Source organism: Malus sylvestris, chromosome 1 (assembly GCF_916048215.2).
Source record: "Malus sylvestris chromosome 1, drMalSylv7.2, whole genome shotgun sequence".
In the NCBI taxonomy this organism is placed as follows: domain Eukaryota; kingdom Viridiplantae; phylum Streptophyta; class Magnoliopsida; order Rosales; family Rosaceae; genus Malus; species Malus sylvestris.
The window spans coordinates 4,184,144-4,205,860 of NC_062260.1; the positions used below are offsets into that span (position 1 = coordinate 4,184,144).

At 37.3% G+C, this 21,717-nt stretch overlaps 1 protein-coding gene across 5 annotated transcripts; it reads left to right on the forward strand.

The window, feature by feature from the left end:
• The first annotated feature begins 7,572 nt into the window (after window positions 1-7,572).
• On the forward strand, window positions 7,573-16,522 carry LOC126633086 (zinc finger CCCH domain-containing protein 38-like). 5 transcript variants are annotated; one of them, XM_050303639.1, is made up of 6 exons: window positions 7,578-7,722; window positions 8,645-9,193; window positions 10,537-10,615; window positions 11,993-12,429; window positions 12,559-14,785; window positions 16,174-16,522. In XM_050303639.1, the coding sequence occupies exons 4-6, from the start codon at window positions 12,041-12,043 to the stop codon at window positions 16,201-16,203; spliced, it is 2,646 nt and encodes an 881-aa protein (XP_050159596.1). In that variant the 5' UTR covers window positions 7,578-7,722; window positions 8,645-9,193; window positions 10,537-10,615; window positions 11,993-12,040; the 3' UTR covers window positions 16,204-16,522. The 5 variants fall into 5 exon arrangements, with proteins under 5 accessions (XP_050159602.1, XP_050159596.1, XP_050159608.1 ...); XM_050303651.1 differs by lacking the exon at window positions 10,537-10,615; XM_050303665.1 differs by lacking the exon at window positions 8,645-9,193 and having other exon boundaries at window positions 7,589-7,722.
• The last annotated feature ends 5,195 nt before the right edge of the window (window positions 16,523-21,717 follow it).

Below are 21,717 nucleotides of genomic sequence, written 5' to 3' on the forward strand. Positions count from 1 at the left end.
TAACTGCTTGCAAATGAATTGTCCGAGGAGAATGCATATACTGACAGACTTGGTTAACAGCAAATGCCAAATCGGGTCTCGTCCATGTAAGATACTGTAAGGCCCCAACAGTGGATCTATAAAATGTAGGATCGGAGAGTAGAGTACGAGAGTGATCCAGTTTGGCATATGCAACAGGAGTGGAGCAAGGTTTAACACCAACCATATTAGTCTTCTTTAACAAGTCAAGAGCATATTTAGACTGATGAAGAAATAAACCTTTGGCAGATCTGTGAACCTCAATTCCCAAAATGTAGTGAAGATCACCCAAATCCTTGACGGGAAACATAGTTTGTAATTGAGAAATGATGGAGGTGCAGACGGAGGTAGAGCTCCCTGTGATGAAAATGTCATCAACATAGACTAAGATGAAGGTGATGGTAGAATCCTTTTTGATAAACAAGCTGGTGTTAGAGGAAGAAGCCGAGAATCCCAAGGACAGAATAGCTTTGTAAAATGCTTCATACTAGGCCTGAGGTGCCTATTTTAAACCATAGAGATAACGCTTGAGTTTACACACATGTTGTGGGTGGTTGGAATCAACAAAACCAGGGGGCTGGATCATGTAGACATCCTCTTTTAAAGTACCATGCAAGAATGCATTACTTACATCAAGTTGATGAATGAACCAGTCATAGGAAACTGCAATTGACAATAAAATTCGAATAGTAGTAGGCTTAGCAACCGGACTGAAGGTCTCAGTAAAATCAAGACCTTCTTGTTGATGGAACCCTTTAGCCACCAGCCGAGTCTTAAACCATTCTATCGAACCATCTGGTCTATGCTTGACTTTAAAAACCCATTTGCAACCTACTAAATTCAATTCAGGATGAAAATGAACTAGATCCCAAGTCCCAGTAGATTGCAAGGCTTGAAACTCAGCCTTCATGGCTGCCATCCAGTTTGGATTCTTGAAAGCTTGTAAAAAAGTGGTAGGTGTTGGAGGAAGACAAGTAATGGAATCAACAGAAGCAGGAAGAGAGTGTTTAGTTGCAGTGAAGACTTTTGGCTTGTGAATTCTAGCTTTATCCCTTGTAAGCATAGGATGGAAATTAATAGGTATAGGTGCAGGTGCGAAGGAAGGAGTAGATGAGGAACACTCTGTTATATTGCAGGGAATATGAGATGAAGAATCAGCAGATGGTGAAGAGGCTGAAGGTTGTGAGACACTATCTGGATGAGCCAACTGAACTGTACTTGTTGAAGAAGAAACAGGAATAGTCATAGGTATAGGTGCAGGAACTGTACTTGTAGTAGAAGTATCTGAAGACAGAATAGAACCTGAGAACATCCCAGTCTTGAAAGGAAATAATTATTCATCAAATGTAACATGCCGAGAGACATAGAGTTTATTAGCCACAGGATCAAAGCATCTGTATCCACTATGATTAAGACTATACCCAAAAAATACACACAATTTACTCTTTGTATCCAGTTTATGCGATGAGTAGGGCTGCAACCAAGGATAGCAAGCACAACCAAAAGCCTTAAGATTATGATACTTAGGAGGCGCTTTGAATAGTTTCTCCCAAGGACTAACAGAAGAAGATTGAGGAGGCAGGCGATTGATGAGATACACAGCAGTTTGAAAAGCTTCTACCCAAAATTTTGTTTCCAAACCACTCTGAAAAAGAAGAGTCCTGCCCATTTCGACAACATGTCTATGTTTCCTTTTGGCACACCCATTTTGTTCAGGTGTATGAGGGCAACTTAATTGATGTGTAATCCCTTGTGCATTAAGAAACCCCTAAAAATCCTTGCTTAAAAATTCACCACCAGAATCAGACCTTAGACATTGTATTTTACAATCGAAAAAGGTTTGAACTTTGTGCACAGAAGTCTTGAAGACAGAGCAAACATCAGATTTATAGAACAATGGATATAACCAGCTGTATTTCGTGTAATCATCTACTACAATGAGATATTATTTATAACCAGTACATGAGGAAGTGGGAGAAGGACCCCAAACATCGGTATGGAGTAAATGAAATGGCCTAGTAGTAGTACACGGCAAAATGGAAAAGGGTAGTCTAGAAGCTTTCCCCAACTTACAAGCAGTACAAACAGACCCTGTGTTTACAGAACCAATCACAGGTAGCTGGTTTTTATTCACAACATTATGAAAGACTAGACTCGATGGATGACCTAGTCGTTTATGCCATACATGAGCATCCGCTTTAGTAATCATCAATGCATGAGGAGAGAGAGCAATGCCTGAGGTTCCATTGGATGCATCCCAGTAGAAAGGATATAAGCCACCTTCACTGGGGCCTTGGAAGAGCATCTTCCTAGTACTTAGGTCCTTGATATAAAACCCAAATGGATCAAAAGTCAGAGAAGCCTAATTATCACAAACAAACTTGTAAACGGATAACAAGTTATGTGAAGCTTTGGGAACTAACAACACATCATTAAGTTGAAATGTAGCATTCATAGTGCGAATTAAAGCAGATCCAGTGTGAGAGATACATAGACCCTTACCATTACCAACTAATAGTTGATCATTGCCAGTGTAGGGAATGGCAGAATTAAGAGAAGCTAGATCCGGAGTCACATGATGAGATGCACCACTATCAGTTAGCCAATAGCTTAGTGGAAGAGAAGTAGCAGCGGTCATACCAAGAGGAGGTCTAGTATGTGATCATTGAGAGGCAAACTGAGAGAGCTTCTCACAATTGAGAGCTTCATGACCAGATTTGAGGCATAACTGACACTGAAGAAACCTTCCAGAGTAAGAGGTATTATTGTGTTGACCAAATCCTATAGATCTTGAATTTGGACCCGAGCCAAGAAGACCACTAGAGGTGTTATAAGTAGGACGATTGCCTCCAAATGTACGATTGTTATGATAGCGATTACGATTCTGAAAGTGACCTCGAGAATTACCTCTGTAAGAGTTGACACCAGAAGATCCTTGTTGAGCCGTATAAGGGTGAAACAGAACAGATGATGAAGAGGAAGCTCTGGTCTTTCGTTTCTGAAGAGAAATTTCCTTACTAAGAAGTAATCCGTGGAGTTCATCAGTGTTGATAGCTTCAGTTCTTGTTTCAATAGAGTCAACGAATGAATCATACTCATTAGAGAGGCCAGAAAGTATGTAGGCAACAAGATCGGATTCAGAAATCGGATCGCCAGCCGCTGCAAGTTTGTTAGAGATCTCCTTGAGAGAGTTGAGGTAATCTGTCATTGAAGAGTCACCTTTCTGAATAGTTTGGATCTTCGAGCGTAAGATGTGAATATGAGTGCGAGAAGCACCAGAAAAACGATGCTCGAGAGATTGCCAGAGAGATTTGGAATCATCCATGCCAACCGTTAAAGGAAGTAGATCTTCAGATAAAGTCGAATTTATGCAAATCATCAAGAGTTGATCTCGTTCACACCAAGTCTCATACACTGGATTAGGAATTTGAGATCCGGAAGAATCAAGCACAAACGGAGTAGGACACACATCAGTGCCATTAACAAGCCCTAAAAGCTTGAATTGCTTCAGAACAGGGAGGAAGAGACTGCATCAGGTGATGTAATTGTGACGAGTGAGTTTCGTCGCCATCATACCAGTAATGTTCTGAACGGTAATCGAAGAGAGAGATTGAGCTGATGGATTTGGAACTTCGACACGAGAACCAGACGAAGCAGTCGGAGAGGAAGAGTTTGCAGCCATCCAGAAGATTAGAGAAGAAAAATTCAAGAAATTGAAGAAATTAGGGCAGAGAAGATCTGTTTGGGAGAAGAGAAAGAGGTGAGAAAATTCAAGAAGACGGAAGTGGTGGATCTAGGTCGTTAGACAACGGCGAAGATACCATGTAGAAACTCATGATTCTGTGAGAGAACAATTAGAGGTAGAGAGAGAAAGAATTCTAGAGAGAGAGATGATTGAAATAGAATGATTTCATTACACTTTCAGAATATGTACAATACAATATATATAGATACAACCACCTACTCTACCAACTATATCTTAACAGATAAGAAATCTTTTAATCAGATATAGACTTAGTTGGTGGTCCTATTGTATCCTTAACACTAGCAACCAAGGAAGCTACACGGCAAGAATAGGTTTTTTGGGTTTAGGCGTTCTTTTTTCCCTAGGGAAGAAATAGGTAGAAATTTGCTCTGATGCTAAGATAAAAGCATAAAACTATATGAGAGTTTTACAGTTTGAATTGTTGTTTGTATTCTTCTCTCAATGAGAAAGTATATATAGAAGTACAAGGATATCTAGTACATTTAATCCTATTTTAGGAACATTAACATACGCTATCATACATTGAATATCTTTGGTACATTGATACATGCCAACAACAGGTAGGCTCGTCCTGCTCAAATTCATTTATGCTCGAAGAGATAATCAACCAAAATGTGAAAGGGAAAGAGCAGAAATTTAAAGACAAGATGGAGGAGCTAGTGATTAAGCAATTCGTACTACAAGATGAAAATTATTTTTTAAGTCAAATAGGAGTAATTCAGACTCATCTACCCGTGTATAGTTGAATGAGGAACTTTGACTTAATTGGATTTACTTGTATTCTAAAATACATAGGTATGGAATGCCTTGGGTTCATGCTGCAACAAGTTATCAGGAGATATTTGGGGAACTCGTTGGTGATGGAGAGTACAATTCAAATTATGAACTCTAAAGATTTTAACACAGATTAATTTAGGCTAGCAATCGGCACACACGCTATACATGTGCAACTCAAATTTTTTTTGTTGTGGTATGAGTTATAATCAATGTGCAATGTATACGTCATTTCGAAAAAAAAATTATTTTCAATGTAGTATGTGTTACATGAACTTATGAAAAACAATTACTAACATTAGTGAAATAAAACCAAACTTATGAGTTAGGCAATACTTTCAAAATTTATAATAATTTGTAAAAATATTGTTACATGAAACACTAAAATCATCACTAACTGCAGTACATCTCCCAAAAGTTGTATAATATGGAACTCTACTTGGATGAAACCAAGCCCTGCAACAAAGAGTAAAAACAATCAAATGCAACAAAATAAGTAATTGAGGAGTGATAAATTATGATTAATATATGTATTTCGATGACACATCTAACGAATTGCAAGAGATTTTTAATGCTTAAAAATTTCTTCCTCCAACCTCGCCGGGTTCGAGACTTGGGAGCAGCCTCTCCATAAATGGGGGTAAGGCTAGCCGACATTCACCTCTCCCAGACCCTGCATAAAACGGGAGCCTTGTGCACTGGGTACGACCTTAACCTCGCATAAGATGCAGAAACTAAATAATGAGGCTCATACCTTCATAACATTGGATGCCCATTCATGGTGGGAGGGGCTCCAGTCTAGGATTCGTGTGTCAAAGAAGCAAGGGGTGGCGACAGATGGGCATGGTGGAAAACGTAGAGGATGTGGGAGAAGTTGTTGGGTGGTGGGTCTGGCAGAGGGCGATTAGGGTTTTGGAGGAGAGGAAGAGCCTACATAATTTGCAAGTGGGTTAGAGGCAAGCACGCAGGGTGGGAGAAGGGGATGAAAGAGGTGGGGTGGTTAGAATGGTTGAAGAGGATTTTGGTGAGAAAGATGCATAGGGAAGCCAAAGAGATTTGATGAGAGAGAAGGACGTGTGCCAATTTTTTAATTTAATTTTGAATTTTTGAAGGGAATGGTTATTAGCACTCCAAAAATCTCTTTCACACTCTTCACAAATGTATTTTTCTTTCTAATTATAGAAAGTTTGGAGTGCTAAATGAGATTTTTGAAGTGCTAATAACAATTCTCTTTTTAAATAGAGTCTATTATTATTATCTGATTGTGAGGTTCACATAAAAAACAATAAAATTTGTGGTCTTGTAATTACTGAATTACTCATATTTTTTATTTCTCTTCAGTTTTAATTAGAGTGTTAAAGTGGTAATTTCATAGAGATTTAGTTGACAACCAGAGTTCTATTAATATAATTTTAGATTATGACAACACTAAGCAACCATATATTCGAAGCCTTTAAGGGAAGGGATCTCCATTTTTTTTTTTTTAAATGAGGACATTCTCTTGACCGTTAGATTTGGCTTTAATGAAATTTTATGGTTGAGATTCTGTGGCCTGTGATTTAATCTCAACCACAGAATTTCATTAAAACCAAATCTAATGGTTAAGAGGGTGTCCTCATTTTTTTTTAAAAAGTGGGGATTTCTTCCCTTAAAGGGTCTGTGTGTGTATATATATATTATTTGGACTTAGATATTATTTGCGCATTTAGATTTCAGTATTCGTCTTTGGGTGCAATATTATAACACTTATTATCAGTAATTTCTTTTAATATTATCGTTGAATGGGAAGAGTGGTTGAACTTGGATAGTCATTAAATTTGACTTTCTTAATGGATATATGGTTGTTACTTGGGGTGTGGATGAACCGATGGATGCAAGACCAACTCCGGAAGACCCAAATCAAAATATTTGGGTTTAAACCCAAGCAATCCAATGGTGAGACCTAAACCTAAATAATTTAGCTTTGGACCCAACGGTCACACTCACATTTGTGATAACGTGCATATATTAGTAAAACGAAAACTTAGGACAACAATAGTGTCATTATTTGCTGTCGCAAAAACTTATCCCACTTTTGCAAAAGGAATATCTTTCTCGAAAATGCATATTCCATACTTGTAAGAGAAAATTCTACTGTTGCAAATGCGTATTTGTTAACCCTAAAAACCACTTACCCTATGTGGTGCGCAGACGGAGTAATGAATGAGCTAACAACGTTTTTCGGTCGAATGTTGGACGTGCCAACTCGTCGGCCGAGCTTGGCCAGGGAGTAAAATGAGTGTTGATGTGGCGTTAGGTGTGCTGCTAACTTCTTGATCTTGTGACTGCGACCTTCAGGTTCTAGAGCCTGAAGACAAGGTTGCTAATTCTGCGAGGTTCAATATCAAATTCATCTTTCAGTGTGTCAAATGTAGTAGCCTGGTAATACTTCACTTCGCGCGAGAAGGCTAATGAGATGACTCTTCCAACAAGGACTCAGAAATCCTTGTTGATCGGGAACTTGGATAAATAACTAGTCGGTCTCGAAGCAGTGCTGTTTATTCAAACTAAATGAGCTTCTCGGTCGGCTGATTCTACAGCTCTAGTGCTGTTTATCTAAACTGAAGATGTTGCCGGTTGCCTTCATAGTGTTGTTTATCCAAACTGAATGTGTGTTGGCGGGAAAAAGGAAAATAAAAATCAAGGTCTTTGAGAGGTTTGCGCAGGGCAGTTGTGTGTTGATTTGGAATGCCTTAAATGGTGCATTCCCCTCTCTATTTGGTACTCGCGTTAATGTCATTCAATTTACCATTCGCATCCACCCTTTGAGCAAGTGAACTGAGTTGCTGATTTCAATCGACAACACTTGCATTGTTGAATGGAGAAACCATTCTAACTTTCTGACAAGTAATTAATTTTTCAACTTACTTATCCAATCTCTGAATATGTGGGCCGCTTTGTTTTGTTGGGCTCCATATTGGACTTGTTGGTAAAAAGCCCAAGAAAAAAATCTCCTCTTTAAGCGGGCCCACAGTAAAATGCTCCTCTCATTCTCCCCAGCTCCCTTTCCTCTACCCAGCGTACTCTCACACCCCTCTTTTGACAAAGAAAGTGATTCAAGTATGGCAAAGTCCTACAGGCGGCGGAGGTCTCCCATCGCACTCTAGGGTTTCTCTCTAATTTCTGTAAGTTCTTTCTCTCTTTGCTCTTCAATTCCTTATTTAGGGTTTCGTATTAGTTTACTTTTTAAAAAAAATTTTGCTTTTGTTTTTCTTTCAATTCGATGATTAGGGTTTAGGTTTACATTTTTTTTTCAGCTCTTTGTGTGTGTGTTTATTTTTTATTTTTTTATTTTTTTAACTTGGATCAGTGAGAATCTTACTGTGTTTTGTGGGTAATAGAGAATTTGAGTTGGGTTTTGTTGTATAGTAGAAAGATTTGAGCTTTTATGCCTCGGATTAATTCTACTGCTTTAACTTTGTGAGTGTGATTTGAAGTTCTTGTAGTTGCTTGACTGTGTATTCTTGGTAATTGGTGTGGCCCAATTGGTGTCCTGACTTCGAACAAGTTCCCGAGTCAGTTTTTATTTTTATTTTTTTCGTTTAAATTTTATTGAGATGTAGATTGGCCTAACAATAAGTTAGTTTCAACTAGTTCGGATATATATGATCTTAGTCTAATATTATTGTCTTTAAAAGGTAAATAATGTAGGTGGCGATCTTTGTATGTTTAAATTTTATGTTGGGTCAAACCGTCAAATGATATATGGATAGGTAGAGATGTGATATTCCAAGGGAATATTGTCTTGGTAAAGTTGAAGGAGAGAAGTTGAGGTCTTTTGAACGGTAGCAGGTAGGAATGTAGGGTGGCTTACTTTCTTTGAAACCTTTCTAATATCTGGCTATCACCTTGTTATGGATGATTTATTTTCATTCTGATTCTTTTTGTTTGTTTGTTTCCTTGCTCTTTCATTGTTTTGTACATCCGTAAACTTATTCTAGTAGCCTAGGCACCTTGATAGATGGATCTAGTGTATACTTTAGATCTATGTTACTCAATAAGAGAGTACATTTACTGGGTGCTAATATCTAGTATAATTTTCTGCAGTAATTTCATGGGGGTCACTGCATGGAGGGATTACCAATTTCGTACAAAAGTAACTGATTGCAATAGCTCCTTACCAAAGAGCTACATTGGGACTTAGTACATATTATTTGATAAATTCTTAGACTGGAGGTTGCTCTGAAAGGTTTGGGGATAACAAAATAGAATTACTTCATAGTCCATGAAGTTAGAAGAGAATACATCAACCTTCAGCTTTGATGCCCCTGATGCTAAATGTTAATCGGTGTTATGATGAAGTGAGGGGAGGAGCCTGAAAGATCCTTGATTGAGGCTGGAGAGCAGAGAGATATTATGCCTGCATGCAACGATTCAAAAGCCATGCAAAGGCGAGAGTTTGTGTGCTTGAAGTTGAGGATATGGCTAGTTGTTGAAATTTATTGACTTGTTTGGAGACAGACTTGAGTGTATCTTCATTCCCTTGTGGTGGCCATCAATTTGGCTTGGGGCTTAGGAAATTGCTGATTGTTCTTCCCTGTTGTAAGACTAGGTGTTTTTTGTATCTAGATGTTACAACATGGTAACTGGGGTCAGGTGAGAAATTTCACATTGTTTGAAAAATTCGGGGTGTTTTTATTTGAAGTCTCAAAAATATTAAGGTCAGTGTCATGGCTAATGATATCATTCAATAACAACAAATATTCCTATTTCGTACATGAGCTTATATGTCCAAATCAGCCTCTTGCAAATGTAAAGTGGATTGTCTGTCATTGCTGTTCAGTGTGGTATATTAATGTTCTGTTCTGTAGAAAGATATATTTTTATTGTAGCCTGTATTTAACCCAGTGGTCACCAGTCTAATTAATCTTCATCCAATTGATAGAACTGTGATTTGAAACGATGGGATCTTGTCTCAGATTCATGCCAATAAGTCATTTCAGTTCAGCTATTTCACCAAAAGGATCTTCAAGTAAAGTGTCACTCCTGATTTTCTGTATGGTCGTCGGGGTTGTAAAGGGCTTTGAAAATTGTTATGTTCCAAAATTTGATGTTACCCCAAATATTGAATGGTTTTTCCTTAGTGTCTCTCTGACTTCTTTGTTGGAGGTTACTCCATGCAATTTGTGTTACCCCCAATATATAAGACATAGGAAAAAGGCTTACTTCATTAAAACAAAACTCTAGGCTGTTTTATCTTCCCGTTGACCATTTCATTCAGCCTATAACTTCAGCTGATGGTAGCTTTCACTCATGTATGCCAATCAATTCTGTGGGATAGGATTTGATGTTTATGAAACTATGAAATCATCTTTGAAAAGGAGAATTAATATACCACGCAAGAAGCCAGAAAAAGTTCTCTCCAATCCCTTAACTTGAAATTCAGTCTCTGGAAAACTGTTTTTGAAGCTTGCTTGAGGTGTGAAGTCACCTTAGGCATATGGTCGTTTACTTCAACCCCTCTTTTGTTGGAAGTATATGTTGATCAAGTCCACCAGATTGTAGTTTACTTCATCTTCAAATGCAGTTGAAGGAATTTAATTTTTTTCCCAAACACAGGACCCGAGATGATAGGCAGGAACTAGACACAAGGCATTCTGTTTGTGGAAAAATTGTCTTTTATGTGTGTCTTTCCTTGTATCTGTTAACAATGTGAATCAGACCAAATGCATAGCAATATTGAATGGTGATTGTAAATCGATTCTCACAATGTGTTTGATGCTTCAACATTTAACAATAAACTTCACATCATATTGCTTGTTCATTGGATGTTTGGATACACCAATTTAAGTATAGAAACAAAACAGATTACTGTTATAAAAAACATGAGGGTTATGACATATGATATTCCAGTTATTATGAAGATGAATGCTTGGGTAGTTTAAGTAAGGGAAGGCACCACTTATGATATTTGATACGTGTAAGTTGGATGCCAACAGAGGTTGCAGTGGACGACAGCAGAATCAGTGATGTATCCACAACATGTCACTGCAAGATGCCCAGAATAATCAATTATGGGTACGTTAAATATTCTTGGTCATTTTGCTAGAGGGGTGTGTGCGTGCACATGGCTTTTCTTTTTTGGGACTAACTATACTGGGCTTTTCACCTGCGACACAAATCTGCAACTTTTCCCACGGGATAGTTGATCAATGCATGAATATCACCATTACGTGTCACGTTCTTATTCTTCTCAAAAAAAAAAAAAGAACCAGACACATTTATTTGAAAGAACTTCTATCTCGAGTATGGACCTCCCTGCCATGTGTCATGCTGAGTGACAGGCACTGTCCCTGTCCGCTCCAAACGTAATGTGTTTTACAAATAAAGGGTGAATAAATGGATAGTCTCCACAACCTTTTATTCTTACATTTCATTTTTTTCTACCATATGTGTGTATTTTTTATATATACTCCATGACAAGTTGTATTTGTCTTCTGCATCCATATTCTCTTTGGTCAGTCTAATTGAAGTATGATTTTATTCCATTGTAGCAGTTATTGGTGTCCAAAGTTGTCAACTTGCATTCCTTTTTGCAAGAGTCGAGGGAGGAGTGCAATGACTTTTTTGTAGTGCTAATAGAGATGTCCTCTATTTTTTGACAAAAAGATTGTTATTATACTTAGCGCTGAAACCTACTACGCACAGATACGGCAGTTCTGTTCCATATTGCGTATTGGGTACGCCTTGTATACGTATCTGGGTCAATGAATACGGCGTTCGACAGATGGATACGGGTATCCGATGGTTTGGATACGGATATCCCCTGCTTTGCCCTTTGATGCGATCTGAAGAAGGGCTCGCAACAGAGATGACACGATCTGGTGGAAGAAGGCCTTGCGAAGAAGATGACACGATCTGGTGGGAGGTCGATCTGCCGTTTCCTTTGTTTCTGAAGACAAAAACCACGCCATATTCTTTATTTTTATTTTTATTATTTTTAAGGGTTTAAATGGGACTAAAGCCCAAAACTAACAAAACTACCTTGCCCACCGGACCTACTACACCACTACCATCCTTCCTGTTGTTTGAATTATATAAATTTAAATTTAGATGATTATTTTTTTTATTGTTATTCAAAATATGTTTATAAAATATATATTTATTATATAAATTTTATTTCCATATCGCTGTGTCCTATCGTATTGTATTGTATCACCGTATCCGTATCCGTGCTTCATTGGCTGAAACTGGTAATATATTTTTAATCCTGCTCATAGGTAGTGATATAAAATTTGGTTTTTCATTGATTTTCTATTTTATTGTTTCACATGTATTTTTTGTCTTGGTAACATCAATATTTTATACACTCTAGTAGACTTAAAATGATACTAAGAAAGCGCAAGAGTGATCAGAAAATGTCTTTGAGATTGATTGATTTTTTCATGTCTCCAGATTTTTCTGAATAAGAATAAGTAAAGGGTGTCAGTAAGCCCGAGAGAAATGAGTAGAAGCAACAGAAAGCGGTCTTCTAAATGGGATTTGGTAGAAGGGCCTCAATTTGAAGATGCAAATATGCAGGACAACGGTTGGATGGGAAAGGCAGGTAGGGCATTTCATCATAAGGAATCTGGACGTGACTGGCTTTCTCCGGAGACAAATGATCTGCACAGACCTAAGCATGATTTGGATATGCCATCCAGGGAACCTTTGCCCGGAAGCAGAGGCTCACATAAAAATGAGAGTATCAATAAGGGATGCAAGAGATACATGAATGACTCTATGGTGTGGGATGGAGATGGAAATTGCAGCACAAGGATGTCTCCTGGTCTTGATGAGTGGAGAGAACATCGCAGTCGGTCCCCAAAAAGTGGTTGGAGAAGGTCACTGAGGTTAGCCTTTTTTTTTTAACTCTTTGTCAGTTCTGACTCACTTTTTTCTTTTTTCTTATGTTATTACAATCTAGATAGCATTTTTTGACGCATATAACAGTAGAAGCTGTTGGTGGACGTTATGTGCAGAGGTAGGAGTAGAAGTAGAAGCAGGAGCAGGAGTAAGAGCCAGAGCTGGAGCAGGAGTAAGAGCCAGAGCTGGAGTAGGAGCCCTGATCGTGGTTATAGGCGGGAATCACTTTTCCTCGACAGAAATAGAGGCAGGCCAGGAATTTCAGCTCAATTGTGCAAAGATTTTATGACTGGGAGATGCAGGAGAGGTAGTGATTGCCAAATGCTTCATGAGGGTAATTCCAATTATGATGATAGCTGGGAAAGTCGACACAGGAAATGTGATGCTTCGAGATACTCTACCCCTCCTGATACCACCGAGTACTATCCATTAAAAAGTGAAAGATATTCTGCGTATTGTAGTGATTTTGCAAAAGGGAAGTGCCGGAGGGGGGCATCTTGCAAGTTCGATCACCATCGTGCTTCTGATGGATTCAGTAAAGGTTCTACAAATGAGAATACTAGAGAAAGGGAAAATGAAAGAAGGAACAGAGATATTTCTACAGAGCGAGGTGCTGAGCGTGTACTGCACAGGAGTAGTGATATTCCTTGCAAATTTTTTGCTGCGGGAAATTGTCGTAATAAAAAGAATTGTCGGTTTTCTCATCATATTCAAGCTCGTGCAAGTCCTGAAAGAATGTCACGGGATGGCCGGTGGGGCCCAAGTCACAGTTTAAATGATGCAGCCCCAGCATGGAGTGGTCCAAAATGGAGTGATACCGGGACTCTGTCAGATGCCGCGATGTTGACTGTAGATAACAGAAATATTGGTGTTCCAGAGGTAAGGTCTAGTGCTTGGTCTGTAGATGATAATAGATGGGGGTGTGATAAGAACAATGAGAACAAAAATTGTGCTGACCGTAGTGTTAGTCATGAAGCAGTTGAGAGGAATGAGAAGGATACAAATCTGTGGAACGAAGGTAGTGTGGGTGCTCGTGTGGATCTTCCTAAATCGAGAGATACTGAAAAATGGCTTGGTGACATGTCTCCTGATTGGAATTACACGGTGCAATCCTCCAACCATGTTGGGAAACAAGAGCATAGTCGCATTACTCAAGGTTCAGAACCTTCCACTCAGGTGCATGGTGCTGCTTCAATTATTGAACCAATGGTAGCTGAAAGATCTGATTTTCTGCAGAACAAGGATGTAAGGGTAGATGGAGTTATATCCGTGCCATATGACAATAGGACTGCCATTGAAGAACCTTCTAGTTTTCGTAATAACCTAAATGTTACTGCAAATATCATGGCCCGCCAAAGCTTTGACCACAGTGGCCAGAGTTCAAGTGCTTTTCCTTTTTCAGGATTAAGCACAAGTGGGCAAAGTAAAAAACTAATCCCATGCGGAGGAGTTGTAAAAAGTCCACAAGATACACTGTCCCCAGAGAGTAAATCTGTGACCAAGTCAGATATAGGGGATGCAAAAACTTCACTAGTTGATGGAATTCCTCAAGTTCCAAATTTGGTAGGTGGTAAAGAACTTACGCAACTTACCAATCTTTCAGCTTCTCTGGCTCAGTTACTTGGAAATCGGCAGCAACTTCCACAGATTTATGCTGCTTTAAATTCTCATAATGCACCTCTCCTTCCCAAATCAGAAAGATCTACTGAGCAGCTTTTGGCAGCAGCCATTCAGCGCGATCCAACGGTGGTATCTCATAAGCCGTATGATCCTATGTGTGATAGCATAGAACATAGAATTATTAACAATCAAATGTGCCTTTTGCCAAATAGTGCTGGAAACACAAGCATTGATAGAAAAGTAGAGAACCTGTCAAATGTTGTATCTCTATCGTCTTTACCTAGTGGAGCAAATGCAAACAATTATCATCAGACTAATAATCCAGTGGAAGAACCTACACATAAGGATCACCAATTAAGTCAGCATGGTGCAAAGTCTGAGGTTGTCGAGGGAAATGGTGCACTTGGGGCCGAGGAAAGCAAGAGCGTGCAGGAAGAGAATAATTCCCCAGAGAATGGTCCCATAGAGGTCAAAGGGGGCAAGAAAGTCAAGGAAGTGAAGGGGAGCCGTGCATTTAGATTTGCACTTGTGGAAAACGTCAAGGAGCTTTTAAAACCCTCATGGAAAGAAGGTCAAGTCAGCAAAGATGCTTACAAAACGATAGTGAAGAAGGTGGTTGATAAAGTGACCAGTACCATGCAGGGGGCTAATATTCCCCAGACACAAGAGAAGATTGACCATTATCTATCATTTTCAAAACCGAAGCTTACTAAACTTGTACAGGTAAGTGCTGATACTGTTGATTAATTTATGCTAGCTGCATTCTCTCTTTTATTTAGGAATACTTCTGCATTCTCTCTTTTGTATAGGAGTACTTCTGCATTCTCTCTTTTGTTTAGGAATACTTCTTTGTTGGCGTATGTTTTTATTCTTAAATGAAATCCAGTTTTAGTTAGTGTCTTTTTTTCTTTCTGTTTTTAGGTTGCTAGTCCTGTGGATGAGTCCATTGCTTTGTACCTTTTCTCTGTTCTTAATGAAAATTTGGTTTCGATAAAAAAAAGAAATATCTATTATATGACTAAACTCCATTTTTGAACGCATTAGCTCCATTTTTGAACGCATTTGGGGTCATCTTTTCCTTCCTTTTCCTTCTCTAGCTTCATTCTATTTACCCCACCATTGTGGGTCTGTGATTTCTTATTTGTGTTTTGATGTGTCCGTAGAAAGGTGATAACACTTGAACCAAAGCGGGAATATTAGTGGTGTGTGCGGTTGAGCCGTTTTTCTGTTTCTTGACGATGTCACATTTAAGACTTTTTGCTGTTTAGTAATGGACACCTCTGTATAATTTTGACCATTTTTGTTAAATAAGGTCACATGTAGCTTCCATGACCATTTTTAAAAGATATTCCCAACTCTTACCTCTCCTTCTTCTCTTCTCCATCTCCTCTCTCCTTTCTTTGAAAAAAGAATTTGAATCCATTCCTCTAATCCCCCAGTGTGCCATCGCTACCTGCCTTCAAAACCCCCTGCTCTCTAAACATAAGCTTGGGCGCCTTTGGGTATGCAGAGAAAAGTCCAGTGTGTCTACATATTTCACGGAAAATTGCATGGGGAATTTCTCAGATTTTTAGATTTTTCTATGCCTGTGGCGATTCTGGTGGTTTTTGTGCAATCCTTACCAAAACTTTTCTTACATTGAATTTGCATTGTAGCTAGTTTCTATTGTGTTCTAGTTAACATATATTATTCATATTAAGAAATGGTTGGTTCCGAGTTACGCCTAAGGAAAACTTTTGTGTTCTAGTTATGTTATTATTACAGTGAACTTCATTCTTTTAAAGAATTACTCTTCTGCACAGAGGGGTATTTATGAAATTTAAAACTAATAAGATGAGGCTTCGAGTACACTTGAAGTTGATTTTTTTTTTTTTGCTTTTTCCCTCTATTGTCTTGCTCCAATACGGTATTACACTTTATAATTTCTAATCCGCGGAGTCTAATATGTGGATATTAATTTTGGAATTGTTTTAACTAGGCCGTGTCTCCTTGCCTACTTTGACTCTTTGTCATATCCTGTTTATCATCTGTTTACTCCGTTACAAATTTAACGTAGTTAGTAAATTTTGTGGCAATGTTTCTTACAGTATCGGTATTCACATTTGCTGCAGGCATATGTAGAAAAAATGCAGAAGGGTTAAGAGAGACAACTTGTGTTTGTTCGCTTCTATTGTTTTACAAAATTCCGCCTGATGTTCCCGGTGTGTTTATGCTCCGGCAGCCTTTGGATCTCTGAGGTTTTCTTTTCTTTTTCCGGTTACATGAAACGTCTTACTTTTTCTTTTTTTTTTACTTTTTTTTTTATCATTCCCTTTATGTATACTATTTGGTTCATGGATAGTGGAACTCTAGGACTAAGATGGGCATATGAGAGATTAATTATTCTTCCTCTTGTGTGTAATGTTTGTGCTTCTTTCTTTTGTTTGTTGTTTATATAGGCAATTATTATTTTTTGGTTAACATGTCGTGCAGCTTTGAGTAATTTTGGGTTTACTTTGTTGTACTTTTATGCGCAAACGGAAGCAAATTATAACAAAGTACCAAATATCAACGTCGTAGGTGAAAGCTAAAACAAATAATCTCAAACTGACACAAGAGATTTACGTGGTTCGGCGTAAAGCCTACTCCATGGGCGAAGCACGGCGAGGAATTTCACTAAACAAACGAAGATTACAAAAGAGTGTTTAAACTCTCACAATCCAAATCCCAAAAATTATAAACCCTAAACCAAACGAGTAGAGAACCCAAACCTAACGGAGAAAATTCTTCCAAATTGCTCTCTAACTCACAAATTGACTCTCACCAAATTGTCACACGAATAAGCCACACAAAATACCCTAACCCTAATGTCCTATTTATAGTGCATAGGACTTAGGTTACAATAGGAATCCTAATAGGAAATAAATCCAAATGCTAATCAAATAGGTAATTAACAAAATCTCTCCACTAAGGAAACTAACTAAGAAGTTAAAACCAAACCCAAATAGGACACCAAAACCAAATAGGTAACACAAACCTAATTTATTGCATCATCCTAATTTTGAGCCAAAAACCCAACATACTTCTTTTAATTGGACATGTTTTCCCTTTGGTGTAAATGTGTACGAAGACATGGTTGAAATTTGGTTATTTGAGTCCTAAACCCGATTAAATATGAATGAAACTTCTCCTTTCTAGTCCTACCGATTTGGGATGGTTGGAAAGGATAAGTATTTTTCTTGTGTATCTTCTACCTTAAAGTTGGTCGCAATTTTTTTATTTCTTTCACCTTAGGTTGAAAATATGATCAGTTTGAAGGTAGGAGATGGATTATCAAGAAGAAAATTTATCAATTCCAATCATCCCAAACTGTTAGGATTAGAATGGAGAAGTTTACTTCATATTTAATCCATTTCTAACCTCTTCAAAATGAAAAGTAATTCTTCTTTACCTTCAATAGCTAAATAGAGGTGAAACTCTTTTAAGACTTGAAACCTGTTTATTATTCTTCTGAAATTTAATTTTTATTTTTCAAAAATGGTGTAGACAAATTACTTAGGGTTAATTACATTTCACACAGTTGAAGTTTGGTGTATTTTCAAAATTGGGGTATACCGAATAAGCCGCATCACACTGACAAAAATACTCATCAATTGAATAAAAGATTAGATATTCAAAAAGGCAAAATGTGTAGATATGTACAATTTCAAAACTTCAAAGTGTAATGTGAGAAAATTATAATCTTGTGGCTTATTTTAAAAATTGTCTCAAACCTGATTGGTGTAAAATAAGCTAATTCTACATTATGTGATACCAATATATTAAACTCATTCAGGAATCAAACGATTAACTCTTTCAAGTTGTCAAGAAATCAAATTTTGAAGTTAAATATACAAAAAAGAAACCAATATTCAGATTTAAAAAAGAAAAAATTAAATAGGGGATGTGAATCTGAGTGGAATAATGAGGACTTATAAACAGAGACAAAAAGAAATGATGTTTGTTTCCCACCCCACCTTCCTATCCGCGTCTCCAACTTTCACATCACAGGGCCAGCTCCAAGCCAACCCTAGATAATAGATGTTATTCCCTTTTTCATTTTTCTACGTATTATTATGACATCACAGGCACGTCAGCCCCCACGCGAGCAATCAACCAAGTTAACCTAATTATCAAACGTCTCCCTCCCACAAATTACATGTACATTTCTTTCTCTCTCATTTCCACTTTATTCTTACCAGATTTCCACCCATCAATTTTTGCCATCTTTCCAAGTCTTTGCGGTATAGAGCCTCGGAATGGCAGCAGCTCCAGCGCCAAGCTTAGTCCGTTTTGATTGACGTCAGTCACATTCTTCTTTTCCGTCAAACCAACATCTACTTCAATGAATTCAAAGATGATATTTATACAAAATCCAACGGTATTTTCAATATTTTTTTTCTATATAAATACCAAATCATATTTTTCATGATGATATTTATGGACAATTCAAAGATGAGGCTGAATATAAGATAAGGATACACAGCGCAAACAGAGCAACCGAAATCTAATTGAAAATCTCAACAAGATTTCTGATAAATATAACACATGGCACAGTCATATATGAACCTATTCTAAATTAATTTCATCCGCTAAATGACTATTAAATAATTGAATCACACATGAAAAATAAAATAAGTTATTTTACTAACCATTCACAATAGGTGGAGAGTGGTTAAAGATTAGCGAAGTCAGTTCATTATTCACGAGAAAAGTAATTGCCCCAACGCCACCACTACACTCAAATCCACTAGAATGAGAAAGGGTTTATACATGGTTAAAATATAAACTATTATTTTATCACTTCTTTAGGAGAGACGAGACATATTTATACCCATAGGTCCTATAACTATTATAGCGGTGATACAATATTTGTACACATAAATATGACTTAGCCTTACTCGATTCTTTAAGTACAGTAATATAACTGCAGATCACAATATTTAACAAAGACCCAAAACTAAGCCTTTACAACCCACAATAACCAAAACCAATATAACCCATAAACGTGAACCTTGGCTGCCATCATGAATGGAAGTCGCGTTCCCATAGAACTCATTGCATGTCGTCATATAAAAAATTGTGAGCTCAAATTTAGTCTCCACCAACCCAAAGCCCGTAAAAGCAAGTATAAGTCCTGATTTGACTTGGTAGGCGAAAAACATATAAGCATATCGAAATGAAGAGCGATGGATCAAAAATTACTGAAAATAAGAGATATCAGGGGTGGACTTGGCATGAAGGAGAAGCAAAAAAACAGTGGTGGGGAACTCAATTATGGACATGGATCAAATCAAACCACCATAAGAAATATCATTGTATCTCTATTTAGACACACAAAGCTGATTCTATAATAGAAGTGATCCATGTAAGGTACTTTGGACTCCCCAATATTATAAACTGGGTCGATAAATGTGTTTGTTTTGTTTATCAAAATAGCACTGCTAATAATTATCAAGCGGTTAACATGAGGTGCCGATTTGAAGGTCAAAGTATTTGAGGTCGAGCATTGGGAAGTTATTTCAAACAAGCAATTATGTAACCATAATCTTATCTTGCATGCTACATAATACATCATTACTAATTCCCAAAATGTGAGCATTTGTTAGAATGTTGAATAATTCCTTCATATGAGGCGCCTATATGGACTATAAAACAATTAAATATCCCTACATTTGTCTAATAATCATCTTCGTACATGATACTGACCGTCAGATATGATTTATATGAATCATGAAGTACTTACTAAATAGTACTAACCTTTTTGAACAATTTTCGGTGTGGACCTACTGCCCTAACATTTGGATAAATTATTCTAGATGAAAAGTTATACAATTTTGTATATATGTACCAAAATATTTTCATGTTTTTGGTAGATAGCCGAAATTGTATCTCGGTCAGATTGTGCAACTCAGTAGTATGAACATCTTTAAAATTTATATGTAATTAAAATAATATCAACTGAATCAATGATACTATTTCTTGGAGCCTCCAATCAATCGATTTCATGTTAAAAATGAATATTTTAACTCTAAATTGTGTGGTGTTCAATAAAACCACCCATATGTTAATCATTCTATCTTAAGTTTAACAAGACGATAAAGTACAAACAAACCATTATTCTGAAATTATAACTAGGAATATATAATTAACCAGCAGATTGCTGGTATTATGCCAATAAATCGATGAATAAGGCCCACCAAACATTTCAAACTTAGGAAAAAAACCTCAAAGGCATTGAAAGATTACCAACCCTAATTGAAGAGATGATGACAATATCATACGGTTGTTTGGAATTTGAGAAGTTTGTGGTAGATGCGGGGTTTGGGTGAGGCATAAACAAAAGTAAATAGCAAAAGGGGATTAGAAAGGTGAGAAGCTTTTTCTCTGCATAAAGTAAAATAGGCCCTCTTTCACAAAAATCATAATGATATCTTCACCGTCGATGCCGATATAGAGAACGTAGATTTGCACCCAAGATTCATCATCATTACCCTCTAAATATTTCTTTCTTTCGTGCCCCTAAACAAACCCTGAACCCTACAGAAATAATCCAAAAGGAGCCCTAGAAATTGATAGACTTAGGAATTATAACCCCTCTCACTTTCCTTTTTCCTTTCTTTTTGAAAGCTTTTGTGGTGACCAGTGAATCAGTGACGAGTGATTATTGTCACTTGTGCTGTACTGTGTATGCACACTTATATTTCAGATCTATTCTTCTATTATTGTGTACTCATCTATATGTCCACTTTTACTCGGTTCCGCAAACCAAAAAACAAAACAACCCCTTCACTTTTATGCTTGAGGGAGGTTGCACTTGCATATGCTCTCCATGCAACCAACTTAAAACGACAAACTTTGGTAATTAAGCTCGCAAATAAACCATGTAACAACGTGATATTTTGGTGATTAAGCATACTTGTCATCTATTGTTGACCTCCACAAAACAGTGAAATTCCACTAACAAGTACTCGTGAGACATGTTACTTACTATACTCCATGCTTTTGAGGTCAAATGGCAACAGGTGTTGCACTATTTAGTACTCTACGTAAGCGTTTGTTGCGTGGGACATGCTTAGGTTGGAGTAATATATAGTAGGAATTTGTTTAGATAGACATTTTTTTTTACAAACGGTCGGATAATATATATTAAATTCATCTAAACTACAAAGAGGAGGAATTGAATATAGGACCTCGGGTGGAAGAGCGAATATTCTTAACCAAGCAACTTGTTGGTGTAGATAGACTTGGCTTATTAAGAGTTTAACTTATTTAAAATGACTTAAATTATGGGAATTGTTATTGGCACTCTAAAATTCTCATTTTGCACTCCAAGCTTTCTATATTTAGAAAGAAAAATAACCTTGTGAGGAGTATAAAATGAGATTTTTGGAGTGCTCCATAAACCCTTATTAGTGAAGGTGTAATGCTAATTAATTCAGTTTTAAAATAGTACTAGGACCTTCTGGATTCAAATTCTCCCTCTCTTTAGTATAACTTAGAGTAATAATATCAAATATAACAAAATGAATGTTCCAGAACTAATGGATTACTTAAGAAATTTCATCTTTAAATTTAAAAATGCCTTTTTTTTGGGTTGAAATTTGAAAAGTCTTTAGAGACAAAAACCAAACGGA